A 15,649-nucleotide genomic window follows, 5' to 3' on the forward strand; every position below is an offset into this window, starting at 1 on the left:
AGACAGGGATGGCTTGAGTGACAGGAGGTGCTATGCACTGGGAGTGCAGCAGAACTGTCTTTGAGCTTTTTCTTGTTATATTCTACCCTAAATGAAGCAGCACAGATGCAGCAGAAAGGTTTTTTTCCCCATGACCCCTTTACTCATTACTGCTGTGTGGTGCATAATGACAGTATCTGTAGGGGGAAAAACCCCCAGAACAGTAGCTGACATGAGCCAGAGGTCTGATATTAACCATTTCAAGGGCAGTGCTCACTTCAGTGGCTCTATGTTTAGCAGCTCTTTCTTGGACAGCCATTGCTTGAATACCTGCCAGGGGAATGAATGACTTCTTTTCCCATTGATAAGAGAAACTCATCTGGGAAAGCCGCAGTCTAAAAAAGAAAGTCGTTGAAACAACGAGAAGAAAACTGTACTTGATGGTGAAAGGACACACAATTCAGCCTGTTCCAGAGCAGCAGGCATTACTTCTTAAGTTGCACAGAACCTAATACTTAGCACGACATTATAAGTTTCTCCTTTTACTTTTTTTTTTCCCTTAAGAAAAGAGTGATACAGTATAAATCTTTAAACAAGATCAGCAAATTACTCTTCCTAGGTTATCAATGGAGACCAGAAGATAAGTCCCATCCATGAGCTACTTGGCACAAGCTGGCAAACTGCAGGGCATCTGCACTAATTCTCTATGAGGAGAACCAACAGTTCCACAAAAGCAGATCACAGTTCATAAATAAGAGGCACAAAATTAAAACTAACAACCAGTATATTTTCAGCCAGACAGACACTCCCAGCAATGAGGCTATTGTTAGCCCTTAGGTTTTTTTCATTTGCTTTGCATGCAGTTGCATACATACTTTGCTATCACTGTCCATTTAATTGGATACTTTTGTCACCTCAGACTACTGTATTCTGTTACCATGAAAATGAAGTGAAAATGTCATCCTCCTAAACACAAGATTAAAAAAAAAAAAAAACCAACTGAATGCAACATAATAGCATCTTTCAACACATTTGCTCCTGAATGGGAGAAGCCAGCTGCTGGGCAGGTACTAAGCCCCCCCTGGGTTTTGTGTCTGGCAGACTGCTTATAATGCGGTACCAAACCTTCAATTCATACTTCAGCTAAGGACATGTTAAAAATATGAGAAGTGTGCTACAAACGTGATTAAACGATCAGCTTCGTGGCTATTAATGCAGTAAATACTCTCCAAAATATTTTGCATTACAAGTTGGCCTGTCCTGTATGTTTGGACAGCATAAGCTAAACATTTCTGTAACACAGACAGATGTAACCCCAAAACTAGGAACTTAACAGGGTGGTAAATTTCTGTCTACAGTGAGCATTTTTTAACACACTTACCACTGTGTGCAGCACAGGCATAGCCAGGCTGTCATTCTAGTCTGTATGTGAGGACTAAAGCTCACTTGTTTTCTCTGTGTTGGTCCTCTCCCTACTGCTACAAGAGTGCCCTTGGTTAGGGTATTTTTTTAAGTTGGTGTGGAAAGGTCCAGTAAAGCACATATACCCAAATCTGCCCTTCTAAGTATTTGCACACTATTTTGGATGGAGAAGAAAGGACACACTCCATTACAGATTTTTATATGTATTTCGCCTTTAAAGCTCACAGCACGTGACTGTGCTAATAGAAAATGCAGCTGTAAAGGGAAAAAGACTGAATCTCAGAAGAGAAGTTAAAAAAGGTCACTAATCAAGTGGGAAATTTCCCAATAAAACCTAGAGGGATTAAGACAGATATGCAGAGATTACAAGCAGGTTCACTCTCTCAGAAGAGCTGTGTGTAGCTGGCCTTCTGGAAATAGAGGGGTCTGACCAACATTGCACTTACTTTGCTGTACCCTAAATAGAAGAGGACTAAAAGCAGCATTTTTTTCTCACAGAGCTGCTATAAAAGCATTTAATTTGCAGGGCCCTGCAGGGCCCAGAAATTCACAAATGCTATTTCACAAGAACATTGGAGAATGCAGTTAACATACTTATTAATTAAAGTTGTGGCCTATATCCTGCCCCACCCTTCTATGACTGAATCACTGGCATATTTGAGACAAGTTCCTTATAAAAACAGGTTAATATCTGAAGCCTGCCCAGGCACTCTGATGAGTGTCCTTTGCAATGCCACACCACACAGTCCCCTTTTGTCAGTGGTGCGAAGGACAGGCTGGAGAGTGCAGTGGAATGCTTGTAACAATGGCAGGTGAAAGAAGTGCTGGCATACTTACAGTTGCATTTCTTCTGAACAAATCTAAGCTTGCATGCTGTTCGGTAGGTGGACAAACGGATGCGATCCAGATCCTGAGCCCCTAGTGGAAGAGAATAACGGTGACATTTGTATGGAATATGACCTGTGCGTATCTTTGTTAGCAGGGAAGCCAGAGAACAAAGAGGACACACGAGCTGCCTCGGTTTAACAATTTTCAAGGCTGTCTCCTTTGCAGAGAGAGTAGAGAGGAGTGAGGAGTAACAAGGGGAATGTCAGGAGCTACAGTGTTAAAAGAATTTTAGAAAGGAAGGCAAGGAATAGTCAGCCCACTGTGTCTGTCACTTTGAAGAACAATCTGGTCAAGCTGCAGGCTAAAAGACACACTGGCCAGGCTCCAACAGCAGGGAAAACCTCAGTCAAATTTTAATATTCAGCAAAAAAAGCCCATAACAAATATCTTTAGCTGACATGCCACACTAGAGCAAGGTATTGCCAGCAAACCAAATCAGAAAACATACTGTGCTGTAACATAAAGGCTTATGGCAATCTGCAGAAGGGGGCAATGACAAGAGTAAGGTATTGCCAGCAAACCAAATCAGAAAACATACTGTGCTGGGAAGGGGGCAATGGCAAAGGGTGTGTGGCCTTTCTCCATTTTGTGGATGTATGTTCTCTGCAATGGAGACCTCTGAGGGTCAGCTCTGTGCTCCACACAGAGCTTGGCCCTGCCTGCTGCAACGTAAAGATCTGACAACATTTCCAAAGCAGCTGTCCAAGAGATGGGAACAAACTAAGTGGCAGCTACCTCACAAACAGGACACAGAGGCCAGTATGGGGGCAGAACCTGGCACAGTGTCCAACAAACTCATCCAAACAAGGTACAGCCAGGATGTAAGAGGAGTGGAATACAGCCCTGCTTTTACACAAGCTTCCTAAATGCTTTAAGTTCAGCTTTCTCAGCTGAACTGCAAAACATAGGGCCACATCAGCATCTGTAGCAGGATACTCTGTCTAAGTGGGGGTAAAACAGCTCAAATTTTCTCCCATTTGCTTAAGTTATCAGTGATGGATGGAGAAGGTGGATCATGCTGCTTTAGGTGTACAGGAATGCTGAGACCAGCCTGACTCCAGAACCCCAAAGCTAAACTTTCTGGGGACATGAAAAACAGTCTTGCCTGGCAGAAATCAGCACTGGTGAGTATGTGGCACACAAAATTCCTGATAAAGGAAGCAACAAGTGATAGTAGTGATAACTTTTCTGAAACTGCTGAGCTGGCAAGGGGAGCCTAGAAACATTTGACTGACAGTCAATCACTTTCTACTATAAAAGCTCAGTTCCATCTTTTAATGGCAGGGACTTCTAACACCTTCCTTCTGGATACATATGTAGCAATTCCTCCCTTGACTGGGGACACCACTCAAGGTTATTCCTTGAGGCCAAATGGAAGAGATATGCCCACAGTGTTGATATGGGTGAGTAACACCAATCTGCACTTAATTATTAAGCTACTTTTGAAATAATTTATTTAATAAATAGTGCCCAATACAATTAGTTATAAATATCTATACTATCTGGCAAACAATTTTGATTAAAATATTTTAGTTTAATTGTTATCATTATCACCAATTTAAATAAATATTTATTTTATTCCTATAAATATATTTGGTTTGCTATCCTTAATCCTGCATGATGAAGTCATGTAAAGTATCAATTACATCTATATAATGCTTAAGAAATAAACTCTTGACCAAGTCTGGGACTAGGACTGGATCGAGCTCTACTTGAGGGGGGAAACCTTTCTGCGCCTTGTGACTAAATTGGAGGGCTTCTTTCCCTGATAAACCTTGCCTGAAGCTTCCATTCTGCCTGTGGCAGCATCATTCACCCACACTTTCTTAAACAAGGTCATCCTTTGGACCCTAATTTTTCAAATGTGCTCTGGCCTATGAGATGAAAATGAGAACGATACTCTCTCTTCTCCCCGAATTCTGCTCTTTTCCTGACCAAATTCTCCCACACCATCTTCCCAAGGCTCCCAGCTACTCCCTTTTGCCAGTTACACCATGTGCTCCTAGGAGAAATTACCTTTGACTACTTAACATCAAGTATGGGAAGTATTTTTGTGAGTTTTTTCCATTATATCCTCTATAGTTAAAATTATACAGTTTTTTTTTTCCTTCTCCATTAGTATGTCATTGACAGCTTTAAGAAAATTTCTTTACAGGTGAAAGGACTTGCAACACTAAGCTTTTTCTTTTTAACAGGAAAAATAAGTAAAATTAATGTAACTTTTCCCTTCTTAACTTTAGTGAAAGCTATAAATAAACTTCCAGTGCTCCTTTATAAAACTTCAGCCTTTTAACAAGATTTAAAGAGTGAAAGCAAAGTGAGACTCTGGCTCATTGAGCTTCTGAGGCTGCGGTAATAATCCTAAATAAACAAATTTGTAGGCAACGTTGCCTTTAATTTTTTTCTTTTTTACTATTTGCACATGCAGTGGATGGTATTATTTTGATATTATTTGGGAAGTAGGTGTTACTGATAAGACCCTGGAATAGACAATTTAATTTTGTCATGATTCACATTTTGCCACAGTCAGAGATCTATTTGTCAAATAACTTCTGTAAAAAGGTGCCATCACTTTACGTGATGGAGAGTCCTGATAAACAAGTGGAAAGATGTCCAGGACTGAGCTTGGCAAATGAGACAGCAAATTTGTAACTTCCCTACAGGATTGTCAGTGGCCTCTCCTTTCTTTTGCCTGCTGGCAGTGCCTCACTCTGTTTCCTTTGAATATGCTCATGTCAAGTAACACTGCTGGCAGTTTGCAAAAATAACAAAGGGACACACTGCAACTTTGGCTGCTGTTTTCTTGCTGGATAATATGTGCCAACAGTGATATACATTTTGGATATACCCGGGCATGTCAGGTCAGACTAGAGGTAAGACTAAGGTAAGACTAAGACCTAGCAGCTTGATGTCCAATAGAGCATTTTGAATAACAAGACAAGCTTTAACCACAGGACTCTACAAAAGGTGATAAAGATGATGATAAAGGTGATAAAGGATGCCTCTTCTGAAAGAAATGAAACAAAAAAGGTTGAGCTGGACCTCTCAAAATACAGGGGAAATCACAGTGGTCCAAATTTAAAGTCAGAATCAAATCCTTCTATTCCTTGTTCAGGACAAACTTCCCACTTAAAAAGGCTTGAAAAGTTGGATTTCTTTTTTGCTTTTTTCCCCCCCTCTTTTCTATCTTATGTAGTCTGGAACATGACCCACTTTGGACAATTATTGTGGGGTTTTAATCACAGACTTGCAGATGTAGATCCCAAGAGCCAAAACCACTAGCAAAAGCCTTTATATTACTAATTTTCTTCCTCTGATATTGGCAGGTTGTGGAGCTTACCTATTACCATAGGCTTATGCCTATCAGAAGGTTAAGAAGCTTCACATGGCCCTGGATACTCTGTCTAAGTGGGGGTAAAACAGCTCAAATTTTCTCTTCTTTTTACAATATGTAGGGCATCAGGAGCACACGGTTTTTGTTACACATGTAAAGTGTGGGCTTGCACACAGCTGAATGCAATCCCAGGATGAACTCTGGTTTCAGTGAAGCACACCCTCCACACACAGAGGTATCTGAGGGGTTCTCAGAATGCAAAGTTCAGTGTTTTATGCATATGGCTAAAATACATTTAGTTTTTCCACAAAGACTTAATATTTCCCCCTCATTTTACCTAGCTGGAACATCCAGTTCTCTGTGTACATAGGTAGTAGGTGGAGGAACAGACGCAGGCAAACAGAAAAGGGAAGCACACGTGAGATGAACCAGACTGAAGTATGCCAAAATACTAAAATGTGAAAGAATAAAATAGTAGACTTATAACTACTGGTGTATATATAAGAAAATAGTCCCTCCTCTGCCTCCAGCTGCTGATGTTCCCAACACCTCCTTAATTCCTCCAAAACAATCCAACATCAAAACAGCCTTCAAAACTGTGTAAACAAACCACATATCCTCACAGCAAAGTCCTAAATATTTAGGAGTATTTAAAACTAATTGAAATGAATGGTACCTATTTCATCGACTTTAGCTAAAAAAATCAAGGCTCCTCTGTAATTCCAATTAAAACTACAGTATGTTCTGATAATGGACAAATATATTTTTTGATTCTGGCTAAAGTACAACACCTCTCTCCAAGGTTCCAAGGTGCTGTATACAAGAGACAACCGAATCAAAGAATATCCTGAGTTGGAAGGGACCCCCAAGAATCACTGAGTCCAACTCTTTGCTCTGCACAGGATACTCCCAAAAATCACACCATGTATCTGACAGTATTGTCCAAATGCTTTTTGAGCTCTGTCAGGCTTGGTGCTCTGACCACTTCCCTGAGGAACCTGTTCCAGTGCCCAAACACCCTCTAGGTGAAGAACCTTTCTCTAATATCCAGCCTAAACCTCCCGTGACACAGCTTCATTCCATTTCCTCAGGTCCTGTCACTGGGCACCAGCGAGAAAAGATCAGTGAGGAATATTCACGAATTACAACAGCAAGTGCCATGTGATCCTAAAACAATTACAGGGCACAACAGAGCTAGTGGGCACTACTGAATTGGCCAAAACAGTTCTTGGGAGGCCATCTCAGTGGGAAGTCTTTAATTTGGAGAGCTCAGATGTAGGACTCACACACACTGAATTCACCAGCACACACCTGGCCTTTCATTACGTACAATAACTCCAGTCCCACTAATGCCCGTCTTAGTCTGCCACAAAACATCATGGATATGCTCTGCCATAGTTTACTACAAGGCAGGGACAAACAACAGGAAGCTTAGTAATTACACACAAAACTCAGGTAAATCTAGTAACAGAGTGACAGTCTCAAACTTGACATGTAACAGAATTTCCTGGAGAAACAGTGGATTGGTTGTAAGAGAAATTAGACATGACTGTCAGAAGTGCAGGAACATTGCTGGCATGGTGCACTATCATGCAGGAAGCACAAGACTTCATTAGGAACTACAAAAAATTACACTGAAGCGGGGTATGAAGTACATGAGTCCCTGTACTGTGTCTGGCTGAGATGCAGTTAACTTTCTTTATAGCAGTCTGCATGGTGCTGTGTTTCAGGTCTGTGGCTAAAATGTGTAAATAACACACCGCTGTCTCAGCTGTTGCTGAAGAGTGCTTGCACAGCACCCAGGCTTTTCTGTTTCCTGCTCTGTCCCCTCCCAAGGCTGTCTGGGGTTGGGCAAGAGGCTGAGAGGAGACACAGCAAGGACAGATGCCCCACCTGGCCAAAAGATTAGTCCACACCATATAATGTCATGCTCAGCAATAAAACTGGGGTAGGGAAAGAAGGGGGTGGGGAGTTTTGCCTTCCAAGGCAGACACTGTTCCATGAGGGGCTGGGCATCAGTCTGTTTTTGGGAAGTGGGGAATAGCCACCTTTGCATCACTGGCTCTTGGTTTCTGTTTTAATTTTTTTCCCTCTTTTTTTGTCACTTAATCAAATCTTTATCTCAAGCAATGAGTTTGCTTGCTTTTACTCTCCCCATCTTCTTTCCCATTCTGCTGGGGGCTGGTTAGGGATTAAGCAAGTATGTGGGAGTTTGGCAGCTGGCTGGGGTCAACCCACTAGAGATACCTCCAAAAAAAGATGTAGCTTTTGGAGACCTTTATCCCTCTTCACTGCAACCTGTGTACTCCATCATCTTTGTCTTAAGAAAACTACGGATTAAAATAACTCAATTTAAAAATCTGATGTAGAAAACTCCTCTCTCCTGCTTTGGTCAAATCAGCCCATTTTCATGCGTTTTGGTCTCATGATATTCATTTGTGCAAAGGAGATTTGAGGTGGAAAGCTTGCATAAATTTTACTGACATTGCATAGCAACTGGCTTGGTCTATCACAGCAAAACATTTCCAGGAAGTACTTACGCATTTCTGCAAACAGCTGCCTTCTTTCTGCCATGGTATTTCCTCTTTTCCCACAATCTTCAATCATTCTGGAAGACAAAATCATGTGAAAACATTAAGTATTATTCCCAGACTGAACATACATACATAAGCATCCAAAATTGATCCCGAAGAACCTTTGAGGTTGACTGGTGCTCCACGTGTATCCGATGCCTTTTGCCAGCCTGTCTGTGGCATGGTTTGTGCAGAACCTGGTCCCCAAACTGTCCTCCATTCTCTGGACTCTGCTTTCAAGCATTTGTTCCCCCTCCCGCCCCTCTCTCCCAAAGGCAGTGTTCAGTTTTTCTGCTTGATGTAACTAACTGGCTTACATAACACAAGCTCTGAAATTCATTTTAGGTTTTCTTAAATAAGGAATCCTCAGTTTAAATTATGTAAGAGAGAAGAAATCATAAAATATTTGGATATTATTTTACAGTCTCAAAAACTATGTTCTAGCCAATTCTGTGTGGAGGAGACAAAAAAAATACAAACAACAGCAATTAAATCTCTACACCATAACATAGTACATGTTATTTACCCAAGCAAACACTCTCCCAATGTTCATTCAAATTCAGGACTGTATATCTCTGAGTAAATGAGTTTCACGAAAAGACTCAGAAATAAGAATATATTTTCCTTCTGTTTTCAGATGAAAAAAATCTTTCAACTATTTTGAAGAGTGCTACTGCTGGATAGAGCAAAGAGAAAAGTGACAGCTTCTCTCACAGCCAGCATTCAAACCATAAAAGACCAAAGCTTTCAGGGTGAAGATAAACATCTTTAGCAGCACTCAAAAAATTAAAACTAGTGTCAGCATCACCACTTCCTATGGGTAATTACCCTGTCGAACAAATATCCTTTCCCGCCTGCCAAGTCTGGTTAGAACTTCTGACCTGCATTTTAATCTCCATCCTCATGTCAACTAGACTGTGTAAAATAACATCACACTACCTAGGTTATAAAGGAGATGTTCTGTAGAAGCCTGCAATCAAAAATATTGCACTGCATCCCATAGCAAACCTCCATATGTATACAACAGGAAGGATAAAAGTGCTGGATTCTGAAGTCTACCATCACCAAAGAACTCAAGACAGAAATCCACTTTCCTTTTATTTCCCAAAGACAGAAAGGCAATCACATAAGGGGTGTTTTGTTGTGGTTTTTTTTTCCCTTTCAAACTGCACAGTTCAAATGAAGTGGTGGTACATTATAATTGCCTTTTCCAAGTAGCCTATTCAATTCTCAGAGTACTGATAAAGACTCTGCTAAAGTGCTATCTATGGTGGATGTTTTGTGATGTGAGCAGTAGTCCCACTAGAAAGTGGACAAAGGGTATGCGTGCAGCCTTTTTGCAGGGATATTCAAGTTCACCTCATATTCAAGTATGTTCCCATTTGTCTGGGAGTGGGGATGTGTGTAGCACGGCATGAAGTCTGAGCTAATGTTTCCTCCCTTTCTGCAGAGATAACAGCTCTCAGGATAGTGCTTCACAGAAGCGGTCACTCAGCCTTTGATCTGAGGTAGTGGTGTCTTGGAGGTGTCAGGGAAGAATCAAACCTCCCTGCAAAATGAGATACATCAAGATATGACAGCCCCAACTAGCATCTTAATTAGACAGCAAGAAGTAATATCTTTTTTAGATGAATCAGCCTTAAGTCTCTGCCCATAAAAGATTAAAAGCAATATAATTCCACTAACCATGGCTTGAGCTCCCCACTCCTTTCTGTTTCTAATGAAACTCATAGTAGGAGACAAATTTGCCACGGGAAATGACCAGATCTCATAGGACAGGTGAGTTAATAAAGCCCTTTGAAAAGATAATATCTTTTACTAGTCAGGGCAGTTGAGTGAATACTTCAGAGCAAACACAATTTTTGATTAATATTTATTGCTTGTACAGTTGGTTATAGGCCATTATAATTTTCTCTGACTTCTCCTATATTCAGAATTCCTCCACAATCTACAACTTGTTTTCAGACCACGTACTACATGTGTTATTCGACTGAGATTGGGATAATTTCATTTTGGCACAAGGATGACATCATCTTCCACTTCTTGACACAACTGACACTTAAATCTTACAGATGTTTCTCCAGTTAATAATTTGCTGTTTTCATTCCACCAATGTTCTCTAACATTTCTGAAGTAATGACTGGTCTCAGAGTGATTGCTACAAATTTTATTGAAAACTTAAGGGGTGCAACTTTATTCTCACTTGCCTCATATTTACACCCAGAGAAAAATATTCCTTAGCTATTGCTTTTAAATATCTTGCAGAGCATGGAATGTGGCTCACCTGTGATATCATTCACCATGTGGAAGAATTTTCCCAGCCAAAATTTAGTAGCAAAAAGTATTTTTCAAATCATGCAAATTGTATGGCATGTTTTGCACTTCCTTCAGAAAGCCTGTTCTAAACGTGTCCCTTTAGTGGGGGGAAAAATAATAATTCTTTAACTGTTTTTCTGTTTTCTGCAATTCATCCTCCCTTTACTTCTACTGTTTATATCTCTTCATACAAAAACATTCCCTGGACCTGATCATCATTTTTCAGAATGCCCATTATCTTCTGAAATTGAATCACCCTTTTTACTGCTTGGGCTTATGGGGATTACCAGGCCTGACAAATAACTTTATATTTATAATCCCACAACTCAGTCTTCCTCAGAGAAGGAAGGAACTTCAGATTTATGTTTTTAGGACTCTTCTTGCACTAGATATTTTGCAGATTTTAAAACAGCCTTCACCCAAATGACAATCCTAAAATTCTCTGTAACAGGGTATATGCCGTTAAGCTAATGAGCACATTAGTGGTGGCAGTATTTTCAGACAGATACATTCTATCCCTCCTTTCTGTCTTTTCCTGACAGAATAAAAGTGATAGATGATGCTCATCTACCAGAGTATTGGTACTTCTGAGTTGCCATTGACAGGAATTCACTCAGCTGCATCTTCAGATCTTTCACATGCTGTTTTACATGCTACAGCCCAGGCTCAACTAATGCCATTGCCAAGGTGCTGGGCATCTCCCTTTTCAGCCTTGTTGCCTGTGACCCAGCTCACAGGTACACAGCTCTACTCTTCGACTCAGATTACAGACTCCTGCTTTGAGCCCGTGATGTGTCCTCAGTCCCTGGGGCTGGTCCTGAGCTAATTAACTAAGTTGTGTTCCAGTATTTCTCAGTTTGCTCACAGCACAAGTCACATCGCAGGAAAAAAAGGACCATTCGTTCTTTATGGGAGAAAAGCAAATCACAAAGCAAACTTTAATGTGCTTTACAAAACAGAACACATTTCCAGAGACATAATTTTGAAAAATATTAATTAATGTATACCTTTCTTATAATAGGGATTAGATTATATTTGTCTTGTATGGATTCCTTTCACTGTCATTTTCCCTTCACTTTTCTTCTCAGGAAATAGCTCCTCCACTGCAGGTAAGAAGAACACCTATTGTGCATCTAATTAAAATTCTAGTCACAAGCTAATTAGTAAGGTACCAATTAGAATGGTATTAAGACTTCAGTATATTACAGACATTCCAAAGCAGAAATCTTTCCAAGCGTGAGGTTTCCAGCCTCTGAAAAAGATACTGTGAATCGTTCATTTTTACCCACGTTTCAAGCTGAAAACTTTTATGACATTTGTAGTGCTAGAAAGAAAATAATAAATAAACAAATAATATAGTTTGATTGGAACTATTTTGACTACAGTTTCATATTAATGCTTAACATGTATCAGAAGCATACTTGGCCTAATTTTTAATATACTTTTCTGGTTTATAAAATGTGGGTGGGAATATCATGTAATATGCATAACATGAGAACTAAATGCCTCATTTATATTTTCTTTCCTGTTGTGCAGGATTATGGGCACTGCAATAATCTTTCTCACAAATAAGCATTTTTCTTGTTTCAGTATTTATGGGATAAATAGTATCTTTTATTAACCCCTACTATATGTCATTCTTTTCAGAAATTTCTTTTCCATTACATTTTCATTTCTTGAGCTATGCCCGTGCATGATAAAAGGAATGCATGCTACATTTAAATCATTAGCTCCAAAAAAACCAATCCATCCTGGTTTAGGCCAGAATACAGTTAATTTTATTCCTAGTAGCTGGTACAGTGCTGTGTTTTGGATTCAGTATGAGAATATGTTGCTAACACACTGATGTTTTAGTCGTTGCTAAGTAGTGCTTACCCTAAGTCAAGGACTTTTCAGTTTTCCAGGCTCTGCCAGTGAGCAGGTGCACAAATGACTGGAAGGGAGCATGGCCGGGACAGCTGACCCAAAGTGGCCCAAGAGATATTCCACACCTCAGAGCATCTTGCCCACTACATAAACTGGAGACAATTGCCCAGGAGGTGCCAATCGCTGCTCGGAGATGGGGTGGGCTTTGGTCAGTGGGTGGTGATCCGCTGTATTGGGTATCACTTATCTCTGGCTCTATCTCTTTCTCTCATTGTTGTTACCTCTCTCTATCTCACTATTGTTATTATATTTTGCTTTGTTTCAATTTTGTATCTCAACCCACGAGTTTCACTTTTTTTCCCCTGATTCTACCTACCACTGAGGGTGGGGCTGGTAGTGGAATAAGCGAGCAGTTGCATGTGACTTACTTTACAGCTGGGGTTAATACACCACACCATCAAAAGAAGCAGCTGCCTACATGCCTGGAGAAGGCACTCCCCTCTGGAAAGCCCCACACATGTCCCAGGAGACCCAAAAATTCCTGACCTGACACGTGCACACACAGTTTCATGGGTCTGAGAAGAGCCACCCTACTAGCACATCCACAAATCCCCATCCCGTTTGTCTGTGACAGATGAAGTGCCCCAGGGAGGCAGGATACATGCCAGTGAGGAAAACTGCCCACTGAAATTGATTAATTCTGGCATGAAAAATTTATCAAGTCCCATGTGATGGTTGTGATGCAGCCAGGCGTTTGGAAAAAGAGGCTCCGAATCCCGGCCAGTGCCACTTCTGACAGTCTTCCAGGCTGGACAAAAGTTGTTTTTCTGTCGAAGCAGGCACACAGGAAACAGAGAAACACCTCTCTCTGCCCCAGTCTTGTCCAGCTGAGCGTGCTGGGGCTCTGAAACTCCTGGAAGCATTTTGGGACCCAACTAGCTGGAAGTGTTGTACCACAAGACTGGTAAACCCAACAGTGAGTATCTCGAAATCACTTTTGGAAAGAGTACCCCCATTTGGTAGAAAATAATAACCAGGATCAAGTATCCTTTATCTGAGCAGTCTGTATTTCCCTAGTGAGGAAATCTCAGACTCCTGATATAGAAGCTATTTTTTCTTTCATGAAATGATGGAAGCTTCGATATCTCTGGGAATTAGAAGCATTAGGATGCAAAGAAATGTTCTGGTTTCTCAGAGGCTATTTTTTATGCTGTTGACAAATCTATTTTCTATGCAGCTGGTCAATATTTAAACCCAGAGAGCAGTACAATTTTTCAGCAGCACAGGCTTCTTGTCTGCTATTGCTCTGGACAGTCTTATCAAAATGTCCTTCAAACATAACAAACTGCTGTTTCTTTTCAGGATTTACCAGCATCAGAAATTTTGATTTATGAAAATGAAAGAGCCTGCTAGAGTCTATCTAACAGTGACTTTATGAGGAACTTAAAAGCTGTAGTCAACATCCAGGATCCTGTTCATGCAGGATTCATGGCAATGTGAGAGATGAGACTTTCCACTGATCTTTTATTTTCTCCAATTTCAGCTGTGAATTAGCAGCTGCCTAACAGGCAGATTTTGCTCTGCTAACTAGAACAGTTATGGCTGCTTATTTTAAAGTGAACTTGGACTGGAGAACAGTGAGTTAAAAAGGACAATAAGTGCTGGCTAAAACCATATTTCTGACGTCACCAACCTCAGCAATCCTTGTAGTTAATAATAAAAATCCTGAAGGGCCATTTCAGAGCCCTCTTCCCCTTAATGGATTTATTGGTGCCTTATGAATGTCTTGTTCCACATGTTCTAATGAACCAAGTCCCTAATAGGCCTCTCTCAGCTTTACATTCCAGGGCTAATCTTTGGCACTGTAATAAAATTGGTCAATGCTCTTTCCTGAGGCTAGCTATAATTGCATTGTACTTGTATTTTATCTAGATGAGGTTTTTACAGTGAAGAAAGAAAACAAAAGCTGTTGCTAAGTTCATCTCCAACATGAGTCTCAGCAAGTCTGACTCTTCTCATTTTTGTCTTATTTTTCAATTTTAATACCACCAAAAAAATGAAATTCTGTCTTGATTTATTCCTTTAGTGAAATGTGTTTTTGTTTTTAAGAAATAATTTTCCAACATGCTTTTAATCAGCTCCCCCTTTTGGGAGTTTTGTATCCTTAGTGGGAAACTGTAAAAAATGCCTAATAAGGCACCCATTGCAACTCATTTCCATAATGCACAGTCTTCAAGGAAGTTTGAATGTTATGCAAATCTTATCTCTCAGGTCTAAAAAACAAGTGTGAAAGGATTAATAATAAAAAAAAGCATAATTTTGAGACAGAAAATGTGAGAGTCAAAATATACTCATTTAATATTTAATACTGTATGGAATCAGCACTTTACTACACGATGCCATGACAAAGGAAACATCAGTTGTTTTCCATGTGCGCTAGGCATTATCAAGTGTAGAAATTCAAAATCTTCCTAACTAGGCCTAAATATATACCAAAATCTTTATTTTTGTCCTTTTCATGGGTACTTGTACAATATAATTTCCAGCTTTTCTCTGCAACATGAAGAACTTCTCTTAAAGAATCTTACTACTCCAGACATGAAAGACATTTAAGAAAATGATTACTTGACACTTAAAATATATATGTGAAGCTTTAAAAAGCTGTCTTACAGGCATTGCTTAGATAAATTTTTCTAGCCAGGCTCTTTTTGAGTCAGGCTTCCTGATACTAAAAGAAACTACTTTATTTATTGGATGAAATATGGAAAGAAAAGTAATGTTCAGTGCTTCAAATAAGTTTTCATCTTGTGAGAGCATAAGATTATCTAATAAAATAATTTTGGTCAACTCCAAAAATCTTTTCTCCAGAGCTTCACTGCCATCACTTCTGATAAACATTAGGTGTAAATTCCAGCTAACTGCTACAGATTTAAATGTATCATTTCAAAGTTCTATTCAAATGCAATTAAAAAGTTGTATTTACTCTAAATGTTATTAAATATTTTAAAACAATAAAGAAGATGCCGATTTCCTTTGTATTTGACCTTTTAGAGCCTTAGTTCAGCTAAGGGGTAGGTAGAAATAACCTCCACTAATGGTAATTTATTTTTTGTTACATTCAAAACATATTCCAGGAAAAGAAGAAGCCCCCAAAACTCAGACACAAAAGCTGATGGTATACCATACCAAATCTGATTTGTCTGATGTGTAAATATTTTTGTGGAGTTTTCCCAGCAACTCATTTTGGGGCTGTATTTCACTGGCATTGTAG

At 39.8% G+C, this 15,649-nt stretch overlaps 1 protein-coding gene across 10 annotated transcripts in view; it reads right to left on the minus strand.

The window, feature by feature from the left end:
- Positions 1 to 15,649, minus strand: part of DTNA (dystrobrevin alpha) — a 221,230-nt gene that overhangs the window by 88,339 nt on the left and 117,242 nt on the right. For all 10 annotated transcript variants that reach the window (XM_041473811.1, XM_041473813.1, XM_041473814.1 and 7 more), the window contains 2 exons: positions 8,164 to 8,231; positions 2,239 to 2,319 (listed from right to left, as the gene is read on the minus strand). In XM_041473811.1, the coding sequence (XP_041329745.1) occupies positions 2,239 to 2,319; positions 8,164 to 8,230 (148 nt within the window). In that variant the 5' untranslated portion in view covers position 8,231. The remainder of the gene's footprint in view (positions 1 to 2,238; positions 2,320 to 8,163; positions 8,232 to 15,649) is intronic.

This window comes from Pyrgilauda ruficollis, unplaced genomic scaffold, assembly GCF_017590135.1.
Source record: "Pyrgilauda ruficollis isolate IOZ18807 unplaced genomic scaffold, ASM1759013v1 scaffold30, whole genome shotgun sequence".
Lineage (NCBI taxonomy): Eukaryota > Metazoa > Chordata > Aves > Passeriformes > Passeridae > Pyrgilauda > Pyrgilauda ruficollis.